We start from the raw sequence: 22084 nt of genomic DNA, 5'->3' as shown, positions 1-22084 counted from the left end.
ATTAGACTAACAGGAGGAGCAAGTCTGGTCCTCTGTATATTCAGAATAAACCACAGGTCTTTCTAATCTCTGCATATTAGGAGCAGAGGTCACTACTCCTTTGGCTCTCATCACAATCTGATTTAGGGTTTGTTTCAAGATGCTTTATGGCCTTCTTTAAAGGCTGTGTTGGAGTTCTCCTGAAGTTTGCAGCAACTTCCCGAGAGGGCTTAAATTAAGATTTGTTTCCCACATTTTTGAAAGTTACTTTACTTTCCCTTTTGTGAAAATTAAAGCACAGGAGGGTTGCTGCACACTGGATGCCCTGCTCAGAGGCAAGGGGTGGTAATGGAGAGTCCCATGGCACACACCTCTCTTTCTGGAGCAGGAGGAAAAGAGGTTGGATCCCAACAGTCCATAGTAAGCTATTTTCAGCTCAGGCATTCATTATTGCCATGATCTGCCATCCAAAATTCCTGCTTATGCAAAATGTGGAACTAGGTATGTGCTGCCCATTGTACATCAAAGTAATTGATTTTTTTAATAATGGAAACTGTCTGATGATTCACTGGGGTAAATCAAGCAGAACAGTAGAAAGATGAGGCAAAAAATAGGAAGAGAACCAGGACCAGTAATAAATCATGATAGAGGGTATTCAGTGTATTGCTATAGCAGTAAGTCAATAGAATGTTAAGCTGCATAAATACAAGATAATGTGTTTCATTTCTGCAGGGTGTTGCTCAGACTACACCTATTAACAGGATCGCCTGGTTCTGCAGAAAATACACACAGCAACAAGTTTTGTCATATTATCCTGATAAATCAGATATGAATTAAGATTTTAAGAGTTACTTTGCCAAAATGGAGAAGGAAATGAATATTCCTCATCACTGCAGCTAAGGAAATCATGCACAGATATGGAAAATTACTCTCTACTGGTGTATTGAGGTATGTGGAAGCGGAAGCTTAACTTCTCCTGGAATGACAGGGAGGTGGGACAGTTTGCTGTTTTCTGTGACTTCCAGGGATTAAAGTCAGTTTCCTTTTGCTTAAGACCTACATGAATAAGTCCTAACAGGGAAACAGACTACTGATTTCTTTCCTCTCTCTACATGTTTGTATAAATCTCGATACTCTACAACAGCACTAGTGCAGGGGAAGAGCAGCCTTCATCTCTCCCCTGTTGCAGAATTACACACTGAGAGCAAGTATGAAACCATGGGAAACTTCAGCCTCTGGGAAGCAGAGGAACCAAAACCTTCACACCCAAATAGCAGTGAGGCACGTCACATACTCCAGCCACTCCAAGTTCCCAGCATTTTTCACCTGTCGGCACAAGTATGTGGGGTTCTGGCTGTTTGCCCCGATGGCTGGGCCCTGGTGCTCAGCTGCCTGGTGAGCCACTTTTGCTCACTTCCTCACCCTTGAACAAGGATTTTCCACTGCCTCAAACCACAGCTTTGGCAAAGGATTCCCTTTAGGCTGCTCCAAAGCTGAGAGTCAGTAGAGGTCTCCCAGCTTGCTGCTGGGATCCCCTGAGGCCCTTGCTGCAGCTGCACCTCCCTTTGCTGAAGCCAGGCAGCCCCCCAGCACATGCTAGCACGGTTGCAAGGAGCAAACTTGGCTTTAGACACGGACACTCGGCATGGCTGCTGTCTGGCTGAGGTGTGCAGATTTGCCTGTGGCTCCTACCGCTGCTCTGGATAGAGCAGCTCACCTCCATCGGCATAGAGCCAGTGGAAGGGCCAGCAGTGCAGCATGAGTGCAGCTTGCTCCGCTGCTCCAGCTTCTGAAAATAGTCAGCCAGGTGCAAAGAGTGAGGGAAGGTATTGCTCTTCTCCTGCAAAAGTACATTATGCCAGTTTTCATATTATATAGCGCAGATGCAAGCCAACTCTTACTCTTGCTGGAGAATGAATTGCTTCAGTAAGCCACACCAACCCTCTGGTTTCTTCTCTTTCCTCACCATCCTCACAAAAAATCAGTGGTGCCAGAGGGAAGAAAACACCAGTCTCTGAATGGCTATTTTGCATGAAGCCCCTTTTTCCCTCCCTGGCTCAGGTCAGTGGCTCCTGTTCCACCCAACAGGAGACTGGCTCTTCCTACAGCTGGGAGCAGGACAGCTGCCCTACAGCTTTCCAAGAAGAATGCAGAGGCTGCAGAGGGACTTCAGTTGGCCTGAAGTGGTTCAAGAAGTGCTGAAAGCAAATATTCCCCTCATGGCCCTCGTGTAATCCACAGCAAGGTCAGATTCCTCTGGAGTAACAAGGCTTGCAAACTGTCAGTAACATGTAGACAGACTTAGCTAACACAGTTTAGAGAAATTGCTGGTAAGTGAAAAGGTATCATTCATCAGTCTGAGGGAATAATCCTCATATAAGACTATAAATCATTTGGTTTGTCCCTTTATTGTGCCTAGGATTAAGTTGTACAAATTCTGGAAACACAGCATCTGACTTCCTCTCTTCAAAGAAACTACACACAGCTGACCCAAAAACTCCGTGTTTGCCGTCACATGGGAGAGCCAACACTAGGATTTTTCCTACAAAATTGAGTAAAACCCTGAGCCTGCTTATCTTTGGACTAAATGCCAGCATGATAGCAGAATTTTGTGATACTTTTGTGTTCCCAGGTCTTCTGCAGAGCCATTCTTATCAGGGGCCAGAGTTAAATTTCTGTAGCGGTATCAGTTTGTTTCATTGCAGAACAAAGCACGTTTGTGTTTATCAGGGCCTCTGACTGCTGTGGGTATCTCGCCCTCTAACCCATCTTCCCTGGAGTGTATTTGAACATTCCAGTCCTCTGAGGAGCTCTCAGGTAGCTGAAACTCAGCAAGCAAATACACAGCTGCTGGGGACTTTTAGTGGTCCCTGGGGATGCCGGCGGCCCGGTGCCGTGTCCCTTTCCCGGACTGCTGGCAGGTGCCGCTCACAGCAGCGACCTGAGCGCCCAGCGAGCGCCGGGAGCGGCACAGCTGAGGCTCTGCTGCCGCCGGCCCGGGAGCCCTTCAGCCCTTTCAAGGGAGGGGAGAAGCCGGCCACGGGCTGCTCCAACTCGCAGGAGCGGCGGCGGGGCTGCCGGCGGGGCAACGCTGCTGTTGTGGCTCGTGTTCGTGCGCGGTGCAGTGGCCGCCGCTGTCCCGCTGTCCCCTGCCTGTCCCGCATTCCCGCTCGGCCGCTCCCGCCCTGCCCGCAGCACGTGCACGCCCGGCCAGCGCGAGCCCCCCGGGGGCGGGGCCGAGCGCGCGGCGCCGAGGGGGCGTGGCCGTGGGGGCGCGTCTGAGGCCTCGCGGCCGGCGGTGCGTGCGCGCGTGCGCGTGGAGAGGCGAGGGGAGAGAGAAGGGGGGGGAAACACGGGCCGGGGGAGGGAGCGGCGGCGCCGCGTGACGAACCCCGCGCCTATTGGCGGAGCGGCCGTCACGCGGTTCGGCGGCGGGTGGCGATTGGGCGGTTGCCGGGCGGGGGCCGGGCTCCCCCCTGCGGCCGCTCGCGCGAGGCCCGTGCTCGCCGCGCGCAGGAGGCGGCGGGGCGGTCGCGCGGCCGTGGGGGCGGGCGGGGCCGCGCGCGGCCGGGGCGGGGGCGGCGGCGCTGAGCCCGCCCCGCGCTGCGACCCGCCCTGCGCCCGCCTCCCCTCCCCCGGCCCAGCCCGGAGCCGCGCAGCCGGGGCCCGGCGGGGGAGCTCCGAGCTCCATGGGCAACACCGTCACCTGCTGCGTATCCCCGGACGCCAGCCCCAAGCTCAGCCGGGCCCGCGGCGGCGGGGCAGCGCCGGGGCCCGATCGCTGGGCGGACGCGTACCAGGCGGCGGCGGCGGCGGCGGCGGGCGGCGGCGGCGGCGGCGGCTCGGGGTCGGCGGAGGCCGAGTCGGGGGACTCGGATCCCGGCGGCGGCGGCGGCCCCCACCTCCAGCACATCAGCGACAGGGAGTTCCCGGATGGTGAGCGGCGGGCGGGCGGGCGGGGAGCGCCGGGCACCGCATCCCCGTCCCCTCGGTGCCCCCGCTCCGCCCGGGTGGGCACCCGGCGGGCACTGGCGGCCCGAGGCGCGGCCCCTTTGTCCGGCAGCGGGGGCAGCGCGGTCCCGCCGGCCCCGCGGGGCTCGGCCCGCGCCGCACCCCAGGCAAAGTTCCCCGTGGCTGTTACGGCCCCGGCCGGGCGGGGGTCGGGCCGGGACCTCCGCCCGCGGGACAAGCCTGGGGCCGCTCGGCGAGTCCCCGCCCGGGCCAGGAGCGCCTCCCCTGCCCGGCAGCGCCCGGCCCTGTTCGGGTCCCGGAGAGGAGCTCGGGGGACGAGAAGAGAACGTGGCGGAGCCCCCGGGTGCTCCTGGCTGGGGTGGAGAAGCCTGGCTGCTCGTTTCTCCTTAACTATGGAGTCATGACTCGGTCGCAGTGTTCGGGCAGATCGCAAAAGCTGCTGCATTTCCAGTCTCTGTTGAACAGGAGGAAGGAAGAGGGTGTGTGGGGAGCAAGGGAATTAAGAATTACAAAGATTGTGTGCATATGACATCACCGTGGCTGGACGTGGGTAATTTGTACTCTGGCTGTGCAGGGTTGTAACTGTGGACTCATGACACCGGCGTTCCTTGTCGCGTAGCGCTCGGTGTTCCCAATTTGCTTTCCCTGGATTCATGGGAATGTACGTGTGTGCCGCTCGGATTCCTTGCAGTTCCACCCGGAGCAGTGGTACCTCACAGACTGGCTCTGTAAGGCATCTCCTCCCGAGCCGGGAGAGCTGCAGGGCTGTGCTGCGGGAATTCCCGAGACATGTAACAGGTTCAGGGTGCTCCTGTCTGGCCGGGCGCTGCTGCAGCCGCACGGTGCAGTCTAGCGCCTCATGATATTCAAAACTTACTTTAATTAACAAACATCTTGCTGTTCCTCTTCGCAATCATAACCACACCTATGCGAAGTATATTCCCTTGGAAAAAGATAGGATGCCTGACATCTTTAATGTGCGGTGCATACAATAACAATAATCACTGTAATCCATACTCTTCTTGAACTTAAGAAATTATTTTTTTTTGCTGTCAGACTCGCTGCAGAAGAGTGTCAAGAGACCTTCAGAAATGGAATTATTAAACTTGCAGGGTTCTGCACAGCACCATATGGTGCAGCTGTTCCAGAAATGAGATGGAACAATCAGCCCCTTGGATCTCCTCTGAGACAGCTGTGCAGTGGTAGAAATTATGTTCACTGCCTAAGAGAAATAAACCTTTATTTTTGCAGGAAGATTATTACAGAACTCTCTCAACTCATTAGGGGAGGAGGAGCTAAACTCTCTAAAGATTCTAATAAGCCAAGCAAAAATGCCTAAGCTGAACAAATCTCCTCAGGAATAAGTGTTGTGTTTGTTTGAATCTTTAGTATGTGATCATGTCAACTGTGCTGAGTAACAGATTTAATTGTGAATTCATCCATATTTCAGGACTGGCCTTGAAGTAGAGAAGTATTTAATTTTTTTTTGAATTTGCAAGCCTGAATAAGAGTGCATAGTCCAAGAATAAGATAGTAGCTATCACAAATTTTACTTTTGTGGCTATGGAAACTTTAGTCTTGAGACAGGAGATAATCCTAAAATTAGAACTGCATAAGAAGTATATGTTTAAGATGATTTTAAAGATCACTTTTACAGTGGTATGTGGTTCACTATTGCCCTCCAAAGTTGATCTGCTGCAAGTGATAGATGATATTTGAAGTTTTCTGATTGATATAACTCTTTAGGGGTACAGAAAGTATCAAAGTTTGATACCTTTATTAAAATAAAATTCTGAATAGTCAGTCTTAAAACTTCTTCTGTTAATTTTTGAATGTTACAAAGCACTCCCCGGATAGAATTGAAGCAGTTGACTTGAAAATGTAAAGCATGATTTGTGAAGTCTGAAATCAAGTGTTATGATACAGGCTTTATGAAGAAGTTAGAAGTGAGACAGTTATCTGTTTAATACCTTCTACAAAATAATAAATCTATAATAGACCAGATAGCAATGCTTATTCCTCTTAAACTCTAGGATGTAAAAGCTGTTGGCATACTCAAACCAAGCAAACAGCCTGCATGTTTCTGTGCAGTTGACTACTGGAAAGTATAAGTTTCCTTTGGGGGATAAAACATATCTCTGATTATTGTATAATGTCATAGGCTAGCTAAGATGCAAACTTAGTCTATAATGAGAACCTACTGACTGCCCTTTTCTTGAATCCTTCGGCAGGGAGAAAGCTGCAAGGAAAAAAGTCAAAATCATTTTGGCTATTTTTGTTCCATGTTCTTCAGTTCTAGGAGTTTCTAAGAAAACAGCTAAATATATCAGAAAGCTAGCATTGAAGTGGGACAGAGATGCTTCATTCCTTAAATTTCTACCTCTGCGTTGTTTGTTGTCCTAAAGTCTGTCTCAAGTACTTTTTGCGCTTGTTTTGCTAAAATTGAATGTTTTGGTTGTATCAGGAATGCAGAAATTACCAACTGAGCTTTGGACTTTTTATTTTGTGTTGTTTCATAGCTTTGTGTTGCTCTTTCATAGCAAGTGGAATGTGTTCCTCGCAGGTCTGTGCTCTTAAGTGAGGATTATTCTGTAGCTTCTCCAGCACTCTCCTTAACAGACACTGCTTTCCAGTCAGCACTGCTTAGATTGTCTGTATCAGATCAGAAAGAAACAAGAAAAGTCTCACTTTCTTAAAATGGGCAGATTATGATGTGGTATTTATGGTTGACAAAAAAGCAGTGATAGGTGGAATGGAGGTAAAACACATGGTAAAACTGAAAGTTTGATGTTTCAACAAAGGTTAATTCAAACAGGAAAGGTTTGTCAGATCCTCTACTGAGAGAGTATAAAGCATGACCTTGTATTTTATGGGTCTCAAGACCCTGAGCCGTAAACTGGTGCAAACTTTCTCTGAATGAGAAATAAGCCTGTATTTGTGGTTTGATATGCTAAGCCAAGATGGATTAAGTAAATGGAAATAAACATAGCTTTGAAAACAGAAGTTTCTTCCAAATAGGTTCATGACTATTGCTAATATTAAATATCAAAGTCTGCCATGAAAATAAAGCAGCTAGTTGACTTTTCAGCTGAGCATTAAGTGTTCCGTAATCAACAGTTCAACACAGTTTGAATTGACCAAAAAGGCTTTCCTATCTAGTTTTAGTAATGGTAGCTCTTTGGTCTTAGTGTGCCATTTGGGCTGTGGTGATTGGTTTGGTGTTTGGTTGTTTGGGTTTCCCCCAACCAGTGAGTGTCTGCTAATCTTTATTTTGGGCTTTCCTTTTTTTTTTTTCCTGAGATTTTTTTTTTCTGGTTATTTGAGGGAAGACCTTAGGGCTGACACTTTCTTGCTAGGTCCCTATGTTTAAACATAGATCTACTTCTTCAAAAATTCTTTGATCCTGGATAAAACTAGAACGAGACTTTGCTTGGCAGATGTTTCTCACTTGCACTGGGAAACATCTCCCTGCACTGCTGCTGGTTGCTGAGTTTGAGCAGAGGTTTGCCTGATTCTCTCAAACCAAGGGGAAGAGTGTTGCCCTACTGAAGTGGTAGGACAAAGTGAGCTGGTACCCTTACCCGAATAACTGGGGGATGGAGAATGACGAGGGAAAAGACAGTCAGGGATAAGAGGGAACAGCACATGGGATCAGGAGAGGAGCTGAGTGGGATGTGATCATCACACACAGGTTAGATGTGAAGGGGACTTTGAAGAGGAGAATTGATAGAGATGTAGTAAGTGAGGTTTACCTAGCTTGAAAGCTTCAGGTTGCCTGTATGCTGCAGTTATTAAACAGTGTTGAAGATGAACAGATATTTTGATATATTGATAGTCTGTGATCTGGTTGTCTATAACAGCTTGTCTATAAACCTCCTTGCACAAGGTCTAAATACTGTTCATTTGTTTCTCTTATATAATTTCAGCTTATTTCAGGCATGTGGGTGGAGGTTTTTTCCTTTTTTTTTTTTTTTTTTTAGTTCAGGGTTTTTTTGTTGTTGGGTGTTTTTTAAATCCTAGTTAAAATGTTAGTTAAGTTAAAACGCTTTGGTGCAAAGAATCAGCTTTTTGATGCCAGCAGCAGTTTTCATCACAGGGAAGATTTAATCATCTTGTGTTGGTTTTTGTGCCTCTGTATTTGAAGATCTGTAGCTGCATAGGTTGACAAATACTGTTGTCTGTTTGAACAAACATGAAGACAGAGGTGAAAACCAAATGATGCTCTGGTGCTTTTCCTTAGTGTTCCCTCTCCTTTTTTCCTTGTAGTTTTTCCTAGTAGACATGAGTTTTTCACCTACCTTGGACTCAGTCTTGGCTCCCCATATGTCAATATCCCTTTCCAAAAACTGACCAGACATTCATTACAAAGGTATTTATAGCAGTTGCAGATAGTCTGTGGTCTTGACAAACATGAACTATTGGACTTTCTGTAAGCCTGAAACACCTTCCGTGTTGTTGCCTTAAGAGGCTTGATGCCATGGCCTCTAGAAACAATCTGTGAAGTACCTGTAGTGGAAATGACTGAATCACAGAGTCATCCAGAAACAGCCATGAAACTGATCTACAGATTTGGGAACTGGAAATAAAATAATTCATTGCTGCAGTATAGAATTTGTATTTCTGTTCTTATGCTTGGATGCTGCTGGCAACTAAAGAATCACCTATCCTTTTTTCTCTTGAATAAGTCTTGGAGACTTGCAGCAAGCAAGTAAACCTTAAGTTTTTAAGAGTAGTTGGTATAGAACATGAAGCTCATGTGGAGGAAGACTGATTTGTTTTTCTGGTGTGTTTCTGCAGGCTTTCAGCATAACAGGTATTGAAAGGAAATATAGAATCAAAGGTGTTGATGAAACTTATAGAACTAAGGAAACAAATTCATTTTAATCTTTACCTTTTTAAAAAAACTGGTTCTGTGTGACTTACCTTTAGCATCCTTTTCCTCTGCTGGCTTTCTTTAGGAGATTTGCTGTTTTCCCTCCTACCTGCAGGGTAGATGTTGTAGAACAACAAAAGTTCTGTGGCTAAAAGTATGTGTTCTTTCAAGAGTGATCATTGTGGTGAGGTCATACCAAAAAGCTGACTAACAGGGGAATGAACTCTTGCACAGCCAACAAAACACAAAACCCTACTCCTCCCAGATTCATACTGCACATTAAATGAACATTTCTAACAATGTTTCTTCCACATACAGAGAGAAGGAAGATGTTACTGTGGGAGGCAGGAGGGAAATTCTGCCAAACATTAAGAACCCAGACCTTGCATCTGGAGATCCTTGCCAGCAAGTTTATGTTGAGATTTTTAAACCTATCTGGTTTTTTCTTCATTACATCTAGAGTTTAAATGTACACTTTTATTTCACTCACCAGAAAAATAATGCTTTCAAGAAGAAAACTCTGAATGTTTTGATTTCAAGAGATAAGTGAGGAAGTACTGATGTAAAAAACTTGGTGCTATTTATTTAAATGTGTAGTAAAGGCAGATTAATAAAATTGAAGGTCCTCCTTGCAGGTGATGTGAATATCAGGATTACCTTGTCAGGTAGGATTCTACAATATTTGATGAGCTTTTTGTGTATATCACAGCTTTGCTTCTGTTTGGAGTTCTGAAAAGGTCTCGAATCAAACATTGTTGATTTTCTTCCAGTGTGAAAACTAACACTGGCTTGTTATGAAATGTGTCAGTCAGGCTCAGGTAATAAACAGCTGAATGCCAGTAACTTTCAAAGACTTAAAAAAAGCTTTTCTCTAAAGCGCTTGGACATGTTTTGTTGCATGGGTAGTTGTTTTTCATTTACAGAACAAACTGCAGGTAAGGTCCAGGCTTCATCTGAAGTTTGCAAATGTGAGCAATTGGAAGAGGTGAAAAACATACCATGTGCCAGTCCATCAGGTGGCATGTGACACCAACAAACACTGCAGTATGTCTGGTCACCTGCAGATACTACCTGAGACTGGAATTTCTGGTGCTCACCTGTTCTGCTTTCTGAACCATGGCTTGGAAGTAAGGCAGAGAACATGTGAGGAGTTGTTACGGGAAAGCTTACTCTTGCTGTTGTCAGCATAGATCTAAGATTCTAAAATTGGGTTGCTCTTTAATGTGTACCAAAATTTTTGGTTTAGTTGGTGGTTCTTTGAGGTTTTTTTTTGTTTTGTTTTGGCTTATCAGTTAGAAAATTAGAGCTGTGGACTTCGACTTTAGCCTCTGGTGATAGTGAATTGTGTTATGTGTGAAGGTCGGTGTGGGGAACAAAAAGTGACAGCATAGAGCTAATTCTTTCTCCTTGTCCTTTAAATGGTCCTAAATTAAATGCAGTACAGGAACACATCCCTAGCAAAATGTTAGTTACTTCTACGATCTAGCTTGTGAGCTACTGTTTTCCTTCTAGTTCAAAAATAAAATCTTAGGGGCATCTTGTTTACCACTGTTTTAACTTGTCCTGCTTTTGCTGTGGAATTTGGGGCACTCCTGGTACCCTGCCTTGGATAAAATCTGTAGAAGTGCTTATAACCTTGGCATCATCAGGAAACGTGTGGAAGCCTCCTGGGCTCCGTTTGGTCCCAGCAAGGATGGGTGTTGTGTTGTGTGGAACAGATCTCTCAGCCATGTTTCCCCAGCAGGGGCTGTGAACGGGGTACAATAGGATCATGTTGGAATGTGCTGTGGAGGCTGTAGAGAGTGGTGTGGATCCTCCTGCACTTTGAGAAATGAAACAACATGTATTAATATGATACTGATTTTTTTTTTAAGCCACAGAAATTAAGAAATTACTTAAACCCTACATAGTCTCCAGTACTTTATATATTCTGCACTTTCCTTTCGAAATTCTTCTGATTTTAGTAGCAAATTTGAAATGTTTACTGTGTCAGTTTCTCCAGCCCAGCTCTGGAGTGTGGTACAAAAGAGCAAATAATTTCTTTCTAATTAAGAGAGCTTGTTGTATATAGAAGTAATTTCTGCATCCTTCCAAAATATCGGTGTGTCCTTAGATATGTGCTGGGTGTTGGTAATGATATTACTTTTTCTCTAGTACTGCCATAAAGATTAACTGATAGCTTTTAAATAGCTTTAAAACATCTTTCTATGTTTCAATCTTTTCTATTGTGTAAATTCACAGTATTTAGAAATAATCTTTTAACAATCTTTCAACAATGAGAGTTGCAAAGTTGCAAATGGAAAGCAACCTATGTGTTCTGGGCTCTCTTATGCAGTTGGAGTGGCTGAGACGAATAAACAAAGCAGGTTAAATTTAGAAACCGGAGTTGTAACTTTCCTAAAAGGTTTTGGGAAAAGAATTAGAGCAACATAATGTGAAGGAGAAATAATTTTATATCAAATTATTGTTAGGAATAACAGACTTTCTGAAATGGATTGGCAGATTTGTTAATCTAATTTGTTGTAATTTTTACATCTTTATTGGGAGTGTTAAGTGGCTTGCATCTTTATAGCATAAGGTAATGAAATATAAGGGAAGCTCAAGCATTAGTCACAGCTAGTAAGTCATTGAGCAAGTGACAAAACGCAATTTACAGCAAAGATTATTGTATCATTTAATGCTTTAAATATGTGCTGTATCAAAATGTTACTGCCGTCTAAAACAGCAAAGGATGGGGCTAAAACTGTTGAAGGAAATGCAATAGTTTATTGTTCTGAAGCAGTGAAATTATCAAAGGGCTGCTACTTAGTGACATCTTTGATGGGATTTATTCATGGGATAATACATGTAGCACAATGCAATGTGTAAAATGTGTTTGTAATAATTAGAAGTTGCCCGTGGAGGTGTGTAAACCATAGATAAGTAGTTACCATTATAAATTCCTAAAACCTACACACATTCTTACATGGCATGGATAAAAGTAAAGTCTTCATGTGGATTTTGTGTTGTGGAAAGGATGTAAGATCTTGAGCCAGGGCAGAGGATTGCTTTTAAAATGGATGTGATGTGTCCTGTGGGGGGCTGTGTGCGCACAGCAGCAGCAGAGGTGGCTGAGAGTGTCTCAAGTGCAAGCGAGCAGCAAGGGACTCCTCCAAGGGGGAACGGTGGCAGAGGGAAGCAAGTTCAGGCTTCTCTCTGCCCCACTTGGAGTCAGGGTTGGTTTGACAAGCTTGGTAGTACACATGAGTAAATGGCTCTGAGAGATGCAGAGAAATAAGGGGGAAGGTTGTTTTTAACACACTGTTCTCCGGTGAAGAGCCCTTGTGTAGCAGCATTATTGTTCTGCCCTCAGTCCTAATTTCTGGTGGTGATCTTCCCTTCTTGCCTTTTTTTCAGTGAGTGTGAGGGTCTGATAAAGTGTTTTGATTTCTATTGAGTTAATAGCCTCTAGAACAAAAATGTTCTGGAGGTGTCTTGCTTTTTATATCATTGTTGTTCCTCTCGTTTCTCTTGTTCTTGTTTCTGCATGTTTTAATTCCTATTATTCCTGTTTATCCTGTGGCATATATGCTTTCTTTTTCTATTAGCTTTCTGTGAAGCTTGACTTTTCTGTCATACAACTCCTGCTGCAGCTTTTACACAAGAGTTACCCTTACTTTCAGGACTAGTATCTTGGCTTTGGACTCATAAGTGCTACCAGGATGAAGTATTAGGAGTTATGCTTGGTTGGGAGTCAAATTGTTTGCAGACGGATTTATCTCTTCCTCTGCCTTTTCTTTTGCTGCTTCCCATTACATTTTACCTCTGCTCATGCCCTTATCTGCCTCTTGCCTTATGTTTCCTTCATCAGCTGTATTGCTGTTGCTTTTTGGTATTTCAAGAGCAATACTGGCAGTTTAGGACGAGCAAATCACATGACTATTTTTTCCATTGCTTAGAAAAAAGCATTGTCCAGGGAAAATGGCACAGGCAGGATGGTTAAAATTCTCAGGCAGCTTATAAGGGGAAAGCTATAGGGAGGTGGTCTGTTAAATGCATTTCTCTTTGCGGTCTCTTGCTAGACTAAGGCAGGTACCCTGTGTCTGCTCGTGCCACGTTATCCTGGAATAACAAACCCAACTACTTTTCACCCAGCTTGGTCTTGATCATTTCTGGTGGGATTTTGCACTGGGAGCCATGTGATGTGTCTTGAACTTCATTAACTTAACTCTGATTGTATAATCTGTGCTGTGGATTTAATGTGCTGTGGGTGATGATACTCCTGGCATCATCCAGCAGAAAGCTCCTTGTGTCTGGCAGAGCCATCATGGAACTGGAGCCAGTGAGATCCTTTGCGATCCTTTCAGTTCTGTTCCTCTCCTTAAATGTGTGCGCTGCCGGGTTCAGGGGGTTGACTCATGTGGCCTTATCAACTTTGTGTCCCTTGGTGCCTGCTGTACTGCTGTGCATCTTCTTTCCTGGAATGTCAAGAAGATATTGCAGACACTTCTTGTCCGGGATGAAAGTTGGTTATATTCATTCTTGTGCTTTTAGTCCTAGACCTGATTTCTAACATGTAAGGGACATGGATATAAGAACTGGCAGAGCACAACAAGTCACATGGTTTCAAAGTAAATCAAAACCATAGGGAAGCCAAGATAGTAGTGAATTTATTATTTTTTTTAATGAGGTGAGGGAAAATGGGTGTTATCCTGAAAGTCTCTTCCCTGGGAAAAAAAGCATCTGTCCTGTTTAACATTTATCAGTGACCTAGAGGAGGTGATGGAGGATGCCCAAATTGCAGATGACAGCCAGCAGTCAATGTGCTGGAGGCTGCATATTCAGAGGGACACTGGGCCAGCACCAACCTTATGAAATTCAGCAAGGAGAAACACAGAGTCCTGTGTTAGGAGCTCCTGACTTCAGTAGCCCTTTTCCTTCAGTTTTCCTGTACTTTTTCCTCCCCAGTTTTCCTTGCTGCTTTTCCCTAAATATGGCCCAAGACTTGTACAGTCCTACAAGTCCTTCCCTACCATTCCACAGTGAATCTCATAGCTCTGTAGGCATTAGTCCCCCTAATGGGAAAGGCGAGCTAGGCTCTATGGACCCTCACTGGAAGTTTACAAGGCTCAGCTCGGTAAAGCCTTGAGCAGCCTCATGTTCTACCGAAAGTTGGTTCTGTTTTCAGCAAGAGGTTGAACTCGAGACCTCTGAGACCTCTAACCTGACTTACCTGGTTATTCTAAAAGTTGCTGCTGAACTGTAAATAAATAAGTTCTGAGTTGTTTGCTTTGTTTGCATCATAACTTGCTGATAACAGTCTGTATTTTAAGTCTGCATATTGCAGTCTTTTTTGGTCTGTTGATGATACTTCAGTTACTTGTAGGCTGGCAAAATACTTCCACTTCTGAATCACTGTTTGTGTTGGGTTTGTTTGTCAGTGCAGTGCCAGCATTAAAAGCTGTATACTGTCTCTTAAAGGTGATTTTGTTAAATCAATGTTAGAAACTTGCCAGACTTGTGGACAAGTTTTAAACAAGTTATACTATTTTGTTAACATGTTACAAATGGTACTTAAAATGTGGCAATATGGCGTGCTATTGCATGCTGGACTTTTTATTTTTTCAGAGAGAATCAACTGTGTATCAGAAGAACATGAGATACGAGCTGCCAGCAAATTTCACTCTAGGGCATGTAAGCCAGGACTTCTTACATTTTAACTGTATGAATAAATTCAGGTATCTGTTCACTGTGTGCTGTGAATGAGCACAGTAAGGTGACAGTAGAAATACTGGTTTTGTAAATGAGCTTTTTAAGTCTTCACAAGATGGTCTGCTTTCATGGCTGACTCTGATCTTTTTGAGAGGAAGGGGGAATTCACTTTTGAACAGTCTTGGTGTTCCTAAACAGATGTTGGCTACATTACTTAAACAGTAGAGATTCAAAATAACTGTGTTCCACATCCTGGACCAGTGCCAGAGCAACAGGGTTGGACTAAGATCAGCGGTGCTGTAAAGCCCAGTACTTGGAAAACACAGAGGTCTGGATGGCAGTGTTGTGCACCAGTGGGAATCTGGAATGAGAACTTCTGGGAACTCACATACTTCTGCAGTTACATTCCCTTGCTGATGCATGGGGGCTGTGGCTATGTTGTGGAGAGGTGCACAAACATTCACACAGTCAAAACTTCAGCACCCAGGCAGTTTGTGGTTTGGCAGGGTTCTGTTGGTTGGGTGCATAAAAGATTATGTTTTTTTTTAATTAAAAGTTGATGGCGATTCTTAGATGGCTTTGCTTTTTAAGGGTGTGGCAGCTGTGTTGGTGTTCCACCTTGAACATTTAAAAGTGCAAGTGCTCATACATGAGTGTGTCTGCTTGTATGACTGGCATGGCATAAGAATGACACTGTAAATGTATGCAAAACTGCTCTTTCCAGGATTTAGAGGATCACACTCCTAGATTATTCTGTTCATGTGTTCACATAAGTCACTGTGTCTGTAGCATGACTTCCTCAGAACAGCTGTTTCTTCTGTCAAAGCTAAGGCAGCTCAGAATTTCATCATGATGGTCACAGTTTCATCAACAAACTTTTGTGATCACTTCCATTTTAATCTAAGGGAGTAATATATCCTCTTCTAATGCCATCACTGCTCTGTTGTGGCAAAGGATTAAGGCAGTTATTTCATTCTTCAATAACTCTATTTTAGCTTTACATGGTTTTATTTGAAATTCCCAAAGAACTGAATAGTGTAAGCTCCATGTTTTGATATTTATCAGTATTGTAAATGTTACTTATTAGGTTCTTTTGTAACACCACAGAGATTGTTTCCTGCTGTCTTTGGTACATAAAGCATAGAGGGAAAGACCACAGAGGGTAAGATCAGCAGTGATAATTTTTTGTTGTTTTGGTGGGGTTTTTTTAAATTAGTTTTTTGATAAAGTTCCAGCTTTCTGCTCACTACTGGGCACATGCCCCACACCCAGCTACCTTAACATGCAGGGCCACAGATTGACTTCTGAAGATAAGTGGGTTTTTTGAGATCTCCCTGTCCACTTTGTTGGGTTTTTTTTCAGAGGGAAAATGTAAAATTTTTATTCATCTTGGCAAAAGTATGATTTTGTTTCAGAGACAGCCCATTCTACGTGGGTTTGATCTTGTTTCCATCACTGTGCTTGAGCACTTGGAGGCTGGGTGGGAATTGTTGCAGTTTTCATCTTTAAATTAAAGGTATCTCATTTTTTTGTCCTTTCTATTTCAGATTTAGCCTTGGAATCTAATCCATCTGATCATCCCAGAGCAAGCACAATTTTCCTGAGCAAGTCACAAACAGATGGTAAGCTAAGGTTTTTTCCAATTTAACAAAAAACAGGAAAAAATTAGAAAAATAACTAAATGTAACAGCTCAAGAACAGTGCTTCAATTTTTTCAAAGCATAGGGATTAGTAATTTATGTATTTACATGGAAATGTGTTTATAGACCATTTTACTTAACACTTAAAATCACTTGATCTTTAAAATGCTTAAGCATCAGATTTCAGTGTGCAGATCCTAATAGTCTGAAGGAGCAAAGATCTCTTCATTAGTGTAATTCAAGTTTCAAGCAATTGTGGGTTTTTTAATGGCCAAGGACTGTTTCAAGTACAGTTTTAAAGAAAAAAAAACTATAGTTAAGAAAATAATTAAATTCTCTGTAATAAATAATAAGCCCAAGCCATTCATCTATATAATTTGCTTCTGAATATGTTTTAAACTGTTTGAATAGTTTTAGAGGATAAATACTCTCCAATCCCAGTTTTAATTACATAGATGTATTGGGATTTTCAATTTCTTTGCAGATCCAATGTTTACATGATAACTCAATTTTGAAACTGTTGCTATAGCCTGTGCATTCCAAAAGGCTTTCAAAAAGTGGGGGCATTTCTATATTGCACAAATAAAAGCAAATTCTGACAACAGGACATTTTGAAGTTGCAACTAAAAAAAAAATAAGATAATCTTTTTTAAATGCTTCTGTTTCTTTTATAATTGTTTCTTGTTTAAAGCACTGTTTTGCTAAGAAAGTGATGCACTTGAGGTTGGATGTGTTGATGGAAAGCTGCAGTGTGTCTTTTAACTTGGCACAGCTTTGCCACAGAAAGTAATTATTTTGACAGGTCTGTCAGTTGTTGTCCTGCTATTCAGTCTTGTGGCAAGTGGTAGAATTGTCAGTCGTATCAACTTTGCAGTGCTCAGATAATCTGTGAGCAGTGGGAGCAAGCACTAGCCCGGCTCTTCAGAAGAGATGATACCAAGGAAATGTAAAGACCTCTTTTTTTGGGGCCTCTGAGGTCAGTCTTCAAACAGCAGAGGCTCTGACCTGCTTGTTTCAGACACCTCTGAGATGAACAGTGCTGAAGGTGCAGCTCACATGCTGACAGAGTTCATGAACACTTTCACTGTGCAGTCTTCCAGCCTTGCTGCAGAAAATGTTCAAACTACGTGAACAGGCTTGTTGGGGGTAGTATTGCTTTCAAACGTCATTTCTTTTTCTTCAAATGAAATGTATTGAATTGTGTAGACCTGTGTTCATGTAGGAAAAGGCTCCTCTTAGTGAGGTAGTAATATTAAACTATTCTGTGAAGTTGGTATTAAATTAATTGATTTTTATGGAGAAGTCAGGCAGAATAATTTATTTTCTAATTTCCCTCATTCTTCTTTAGTTGACCTTCCGTAGAATTGGTAGAATTAATATCCTTAAGTTCTCTCTCAGTGAGATGCTATCAGAATGATGAGTTTTGATTTATGCAAAAAGACTAAAAAAATGTGGATACTCTTTTCCAATTGTCAGTTTTTCTAAATATGTAAGAGAACGTGTCCTGCTGAAGAGTGGGAATGATCTGAGGTTAGAACTTTGGAGAGGTGCCTGTCCATGCTGGTCACATTTGTATACTTTGTGCATGTGTGCAGCTCTCAGCTCTCCCTCACACACTGCTGTAATTGCTGCTGTCACAGCTGGAAGTTTAACCTTGCAGTCTCTTTTGAAAGACTAACACAGTTTAAAATGATCAAATGACATGGTTGCAGTTGTATGATAAATAGGACCACAGCTTGTGCCAGCATCCTGTGTATAGTGAAATAGTCTTTTACCTTCTGCTGTCTAATAGGAGGAGAGAGAGCATGTAAATAATGCTGGGCACCTCACTTCTTCCTTGTGTGCATTTGTCAGGCTCATGGTGTGCTGGTTTTGCTTCTCTTTGCTGTTGGATGGTGGACACTGTCTGTTTGAACTACCTGAAATCATCTGTTTTTCATGATACACAACATCTTTTCAAAGCTGAGACATTTTTCCCCTTAGTGTGATGGGAAGTAGCTGTTCCTGAGTGTACATGTGGGTAGACAGAAGGAGTATGTTGCTTACTACATTGATAAAACATTTTTTTTTTCCCTCAAACTACTTTTCCAGACACCTAAAGTAAAATTCGAAACTTTGAATGCTCCCACACTTTAGAAAACTTGGTTAGTATAATGACTTTGTTGAATGTAAATTGGGAAACTTTTCAGTTCACATTCTTTTTCCCTCTTTGTAGTGCGAGAGAAGAGGAAGAGTAACCATATAAACCATGTAAGTAAACTGTATTCTATGTAAATATTAGGATATTGGGTCAAAGACAAGGTCAAGGAAACAACTGTACTAGTTCTAGGTATATAGTCTTACACATGTTCCAAATCCTCGTTAGAAAGGTGAAACTGAATTATCTTTGCCCATCTCGAAGCAATAAACAGGCACAATATCACAAAGCATAGAATGGCTGATGTCAAAAGAATAAAAATGAATTTTTTTATTGTCAGTCTTAACCATTTCAGAACAGAAGAGAATAAATGTAAGCCAACCTGTCTGTATTTTTTTTAAACAGAAATAAAACTGCATTAATTTCTCAGCTGAGATGGCAAGTCTTGAATGACTTGCTAATTGAGTATTGCTATGGGACTTATTTTAAGAAGTGTATCCAGTATGAAAAGAGAATGGACAAATATCATCAGTGTAATAAACAAGTGATACTCCGTTAGTTTTAAAATCTGAAAATATGCTCTGAGCTTCTTCCACAAATATTATTTGGCTTGGACACTTCACTTACCAAAAAAACAGCCAAAAGAAAAAAGATGCAATGTCATTAATAAGTGAAATAAAGTGAATAAAATCATTGACTAGTAAAGGGAAGAATGAAAGTTAGTAACATAAAGTTTAAAAAAGTATCAAAAGTGTCTACTGACAAAGTAGTGGTAAGATAATGGTATTTCAGGTCTCTTATTTTGCATGATTATGCAAGGAGAAGGAGTGGGGATGATCCTTATACCTTTTTTCTCTCTTTCTTTTTTTGTTACAATTCCAACTTTGGTCTGCCAGTACCAAGGTGAAGTGTGATTGGAGTGTTTTTGCTGACAAACTTCAGCTGGAAGGGGAGATATTCCTAGGCAGCTGTTGAATTTTGAAGGGTGTGAACATTTTCGTATGAAAGACTTTCAAGTTTTAGACAAGACGTTTAGAAAAACTCTGGTGAAAACTAATGAATGTTGAATTGTTTGATTAGAATTCCTCCCTCAGTTATGATGTCCTATCTGTAGTGCAAGGCATTCTCTGAAAATGCTCAGGGAAGCCTGGGTGGGCAGGATGGACAGGATTAGGATGGGTGATGTGGAGCATATTACTAGCTCTAAATAATAATAGCAAAAGTAAGAGTAATAGCAGTACTCTGTTTCCAGATCCCAGATGCTAAAACAGGACATGTGTGAAGGGACCCATGCCAGGAAAAGGTTTCTCTTTTTTGAAACTCTAACATGACAAAGCCCCAAATGTTAAACTGGATAGCCAGAAACTGTGAAAGGTATAGGATACAAAGGAAGGGAGATGGTGATTATGGAGTCACAGGGAAATCTAATAGAGTACATCACAGAGAGGGAAGACTGGGACACAAACTGACAAGAATGGAATGGGAGAGAACTGAGAAAATCAGGATTTGCTGCTTTAGCTCAGCTATTTCTGATGTAAATCATCTAAAATCATGTTGTGTAATACAAGGGATGGTTTATAAAAGTATCTTACAGAAAGGAACTAGATGGCTACAGCGTAGCTTACATTGCAACCATCCACAGGGACCTGTGCAGTAACCACTGGAGGTGTAAAGCCAGTACTCAGTGTGCTAAACAAAAGCTTACAGAATCCCTCTTCTTGAATATATTTCAATTATTTTCTTCTTTTTTTCTTTCCTCAAGGTTTCTCCTGGTCAGCTTACAAAAAAATACAGCTCATGCTCAACAATATTTATAGATGACAGCACGGTCAGTCAGCCTAACCTTAGAAGCACAATAAAGTGGTAAGGACCCTTGTCATCAGCAGGGGCTTGAGTGGCATTGTAAGGGTTATTTGGGATTTTCTGGGGGTCTTGTCTGTTCCAAAACCAACTGCACCCTTGAATGACAGCACTGCTTCTGCAGGTTGGTCATGGAAGGGGTGTAGAGGTCTGTGTAATTGACTGCTGGAGGGAGCACTTGTTTCAGTCACAGAGCTCACGGACTGTCCTATTTCAAAGCTGTTCTCATTGTGAGGCAGTGCAGAAGTGTGTCAGCATTGTGGGTTTGAAAGCATGTGTTGAGGTGGGGAGTTTAGTTCACACTGAAAGCCAAATCAAGAAATTCTTGACCTGGGAAAACTTGAAATGGATTTTTGTGGAGTGGCAGAAGTTGCAGGAATGCGTTTGGTACTTGCCAGTGGTATTAGTCTGCCCTCTAGTTGTGGAAAACCAGCATGTTGCTGACTTGGGGTTTAGTGCTGGCCTTGCTGCCTTCTCCTCACATATTTGTTATTTTAGGTAGGTGATAATTATGGTCTCTAATGTAAATGGCTGCTGGGCCTATTTTTCTGGATACCAGAAAGTCAGTTATTTGCACTTAGATGATACCAGCTGAGAATCAAGAAGAGAGTTTTATCCTGCTTCAGGGGAAAGGAAGGCTGAGTAGGTTGAGGTCCAGAAAGCTTTACTGATTTAATATTGTTGTAGAGTTTGGAAATGTCTAAGTTCATTTGTTACTTTAAAACGTGGTTTCAGACAAAGGTATGCAGCATGTCACTTCTCCTTTTCTAGAGAAAAACAAAAACCTAAAAAGCTATGCTTGTGCCATTTTAAAGTGTTGTACAGCTGACAGCAGATCAGAAGTTTTTGTGACAGGTTCCTGTGATGGCAGCATTCGTGTTATCACCATGAGTAAAGAATCTGAAATTGGCCACAGCAGATGAGTGTTACTATATGAAACCTATTGCCTCATTTAGCAGAGACTGAAATCTGTTCTTGTCCACTTCTTGGATTATGCTGGCGTAACACCATCTCTTTTTTAGACAGTTCCTAAATTAGACAACCAGACAGGGTTAAAACATCTGCAGAATCTCCGTAGTGCTATATGTAACACCAAGGAGAGCTTACATTTTAGTTTGGAATAGTCCACATTTTCACTAAATATCACCTAATCAGGAAATGAAAGTACATGTTGAAAATGCCACTTAACAGTTATTTTGTTGCACAAATATCTGTACAATGAATGTAAAAGTAGTTTGGCTGCCAGATTTGATTTGGCCAATTTCTGTCCAGACAGTTAAGCATCAGAAATGAGATGTGTAGTACTGGGGGATGTGAGAGGAGCTCATTGCAAAATGGATCTGTAACATTATGCACTGAATGACAGCTTTTGCAGTGGAATACTGTACATGGAATATGCTTTGTTAAATCTTTATTCTTCTTTTCTGTTTTTTAGTGTAACATTAGCAATATTTTACCATATAAAGAACAGGTGAGTGAACTCTTTCTTTCCTGAAATATGACTTTCTTTTTGAACCAGGGATATAAAAAGATAGAATCACTAGGAGTGGGAAAAAACTCTAAAGATCATGGAGTCAAATGTGGTCTTGGTCACTTCAGTGACAGCTGGTGAAAGTTAAAGGAGGTGAAAACTCCAGCACTTCATGCTGTATCTGTTTCCTCATTGTACCCCCTCTTGAGCTGCTGTGGAAGGGTCAGTAATGCACCCATCCAATGGCACATAAAACTCCAAAACAGGGAGGGAGGAAAACACAGTTAACTCACCACAAATCAGCCTCTGGCCTTTGTTTAGCTTTTCCTGAGCACAGAGGTAAGGATTAGCTTTGATGGGTGAAGGAACACTCTGTCCATGTACAAATCACTCTTGCCATTACAGCCAGTTCCAGCATATGCTTCTGAATTACAGCTGACTTTTTGAAGTAAATGCTATTA

At 42.7% G+C, this 22084-nt stretch overlaps 1 protein-coding gene across 1 annotated transcript in view; it reads left to right on the top strand.

Annotated features, from left to right (window-relative positions):
- The first annotated feature begins 3558 nt into the window (after positions 1-3558).
- The window catches only part of CCNYL1 (cyclin Y like 1), a 32628-nt gene continuing 14102 nt past the window's right edge, over positions 3559-22084 (top strand). Inside the window, exons 1-5 of the mRNA XM_086897313.1 lie at positions 3559-3915; positions 16063-16137; positions 18371-18405; positions 20055-20155; positions 21588-21623. Coding sequence (XP_086753439.1) covers positions 3669-3915; positions 16063-16137; positions 18371-18405; positions 20055-20155; positions 21588-21623 — 494 coding nt within the window. The 5' untranslated portion in view covers positions 3559-3668. The remainder of the gene's footprint in view (positions 3916-16062; positions 16138-18370; positions 18406-20054; positions 20156-21587; positions 21624-22084) is intronic.

This window comes from Cyanistes caeruleus, chromosome 7 (assembly GCF_971803275.1).
Source record: "Cyanistes caeruleus chromosome 7, bCyaCae1.hap1.1, whole genome shotgun sequence".
Lineage (NCBI taxonomy): Eukaryota > Metazoa > Chordata > Aves > Passeriformes > Paridae > Cyanistes > Cyanistes caeruleus.
The sequence above is the reverse complement of the archived record's forward strand: the minus strand, read 5'-3'. Positions and strand labels throughout refer to the sequence as shown.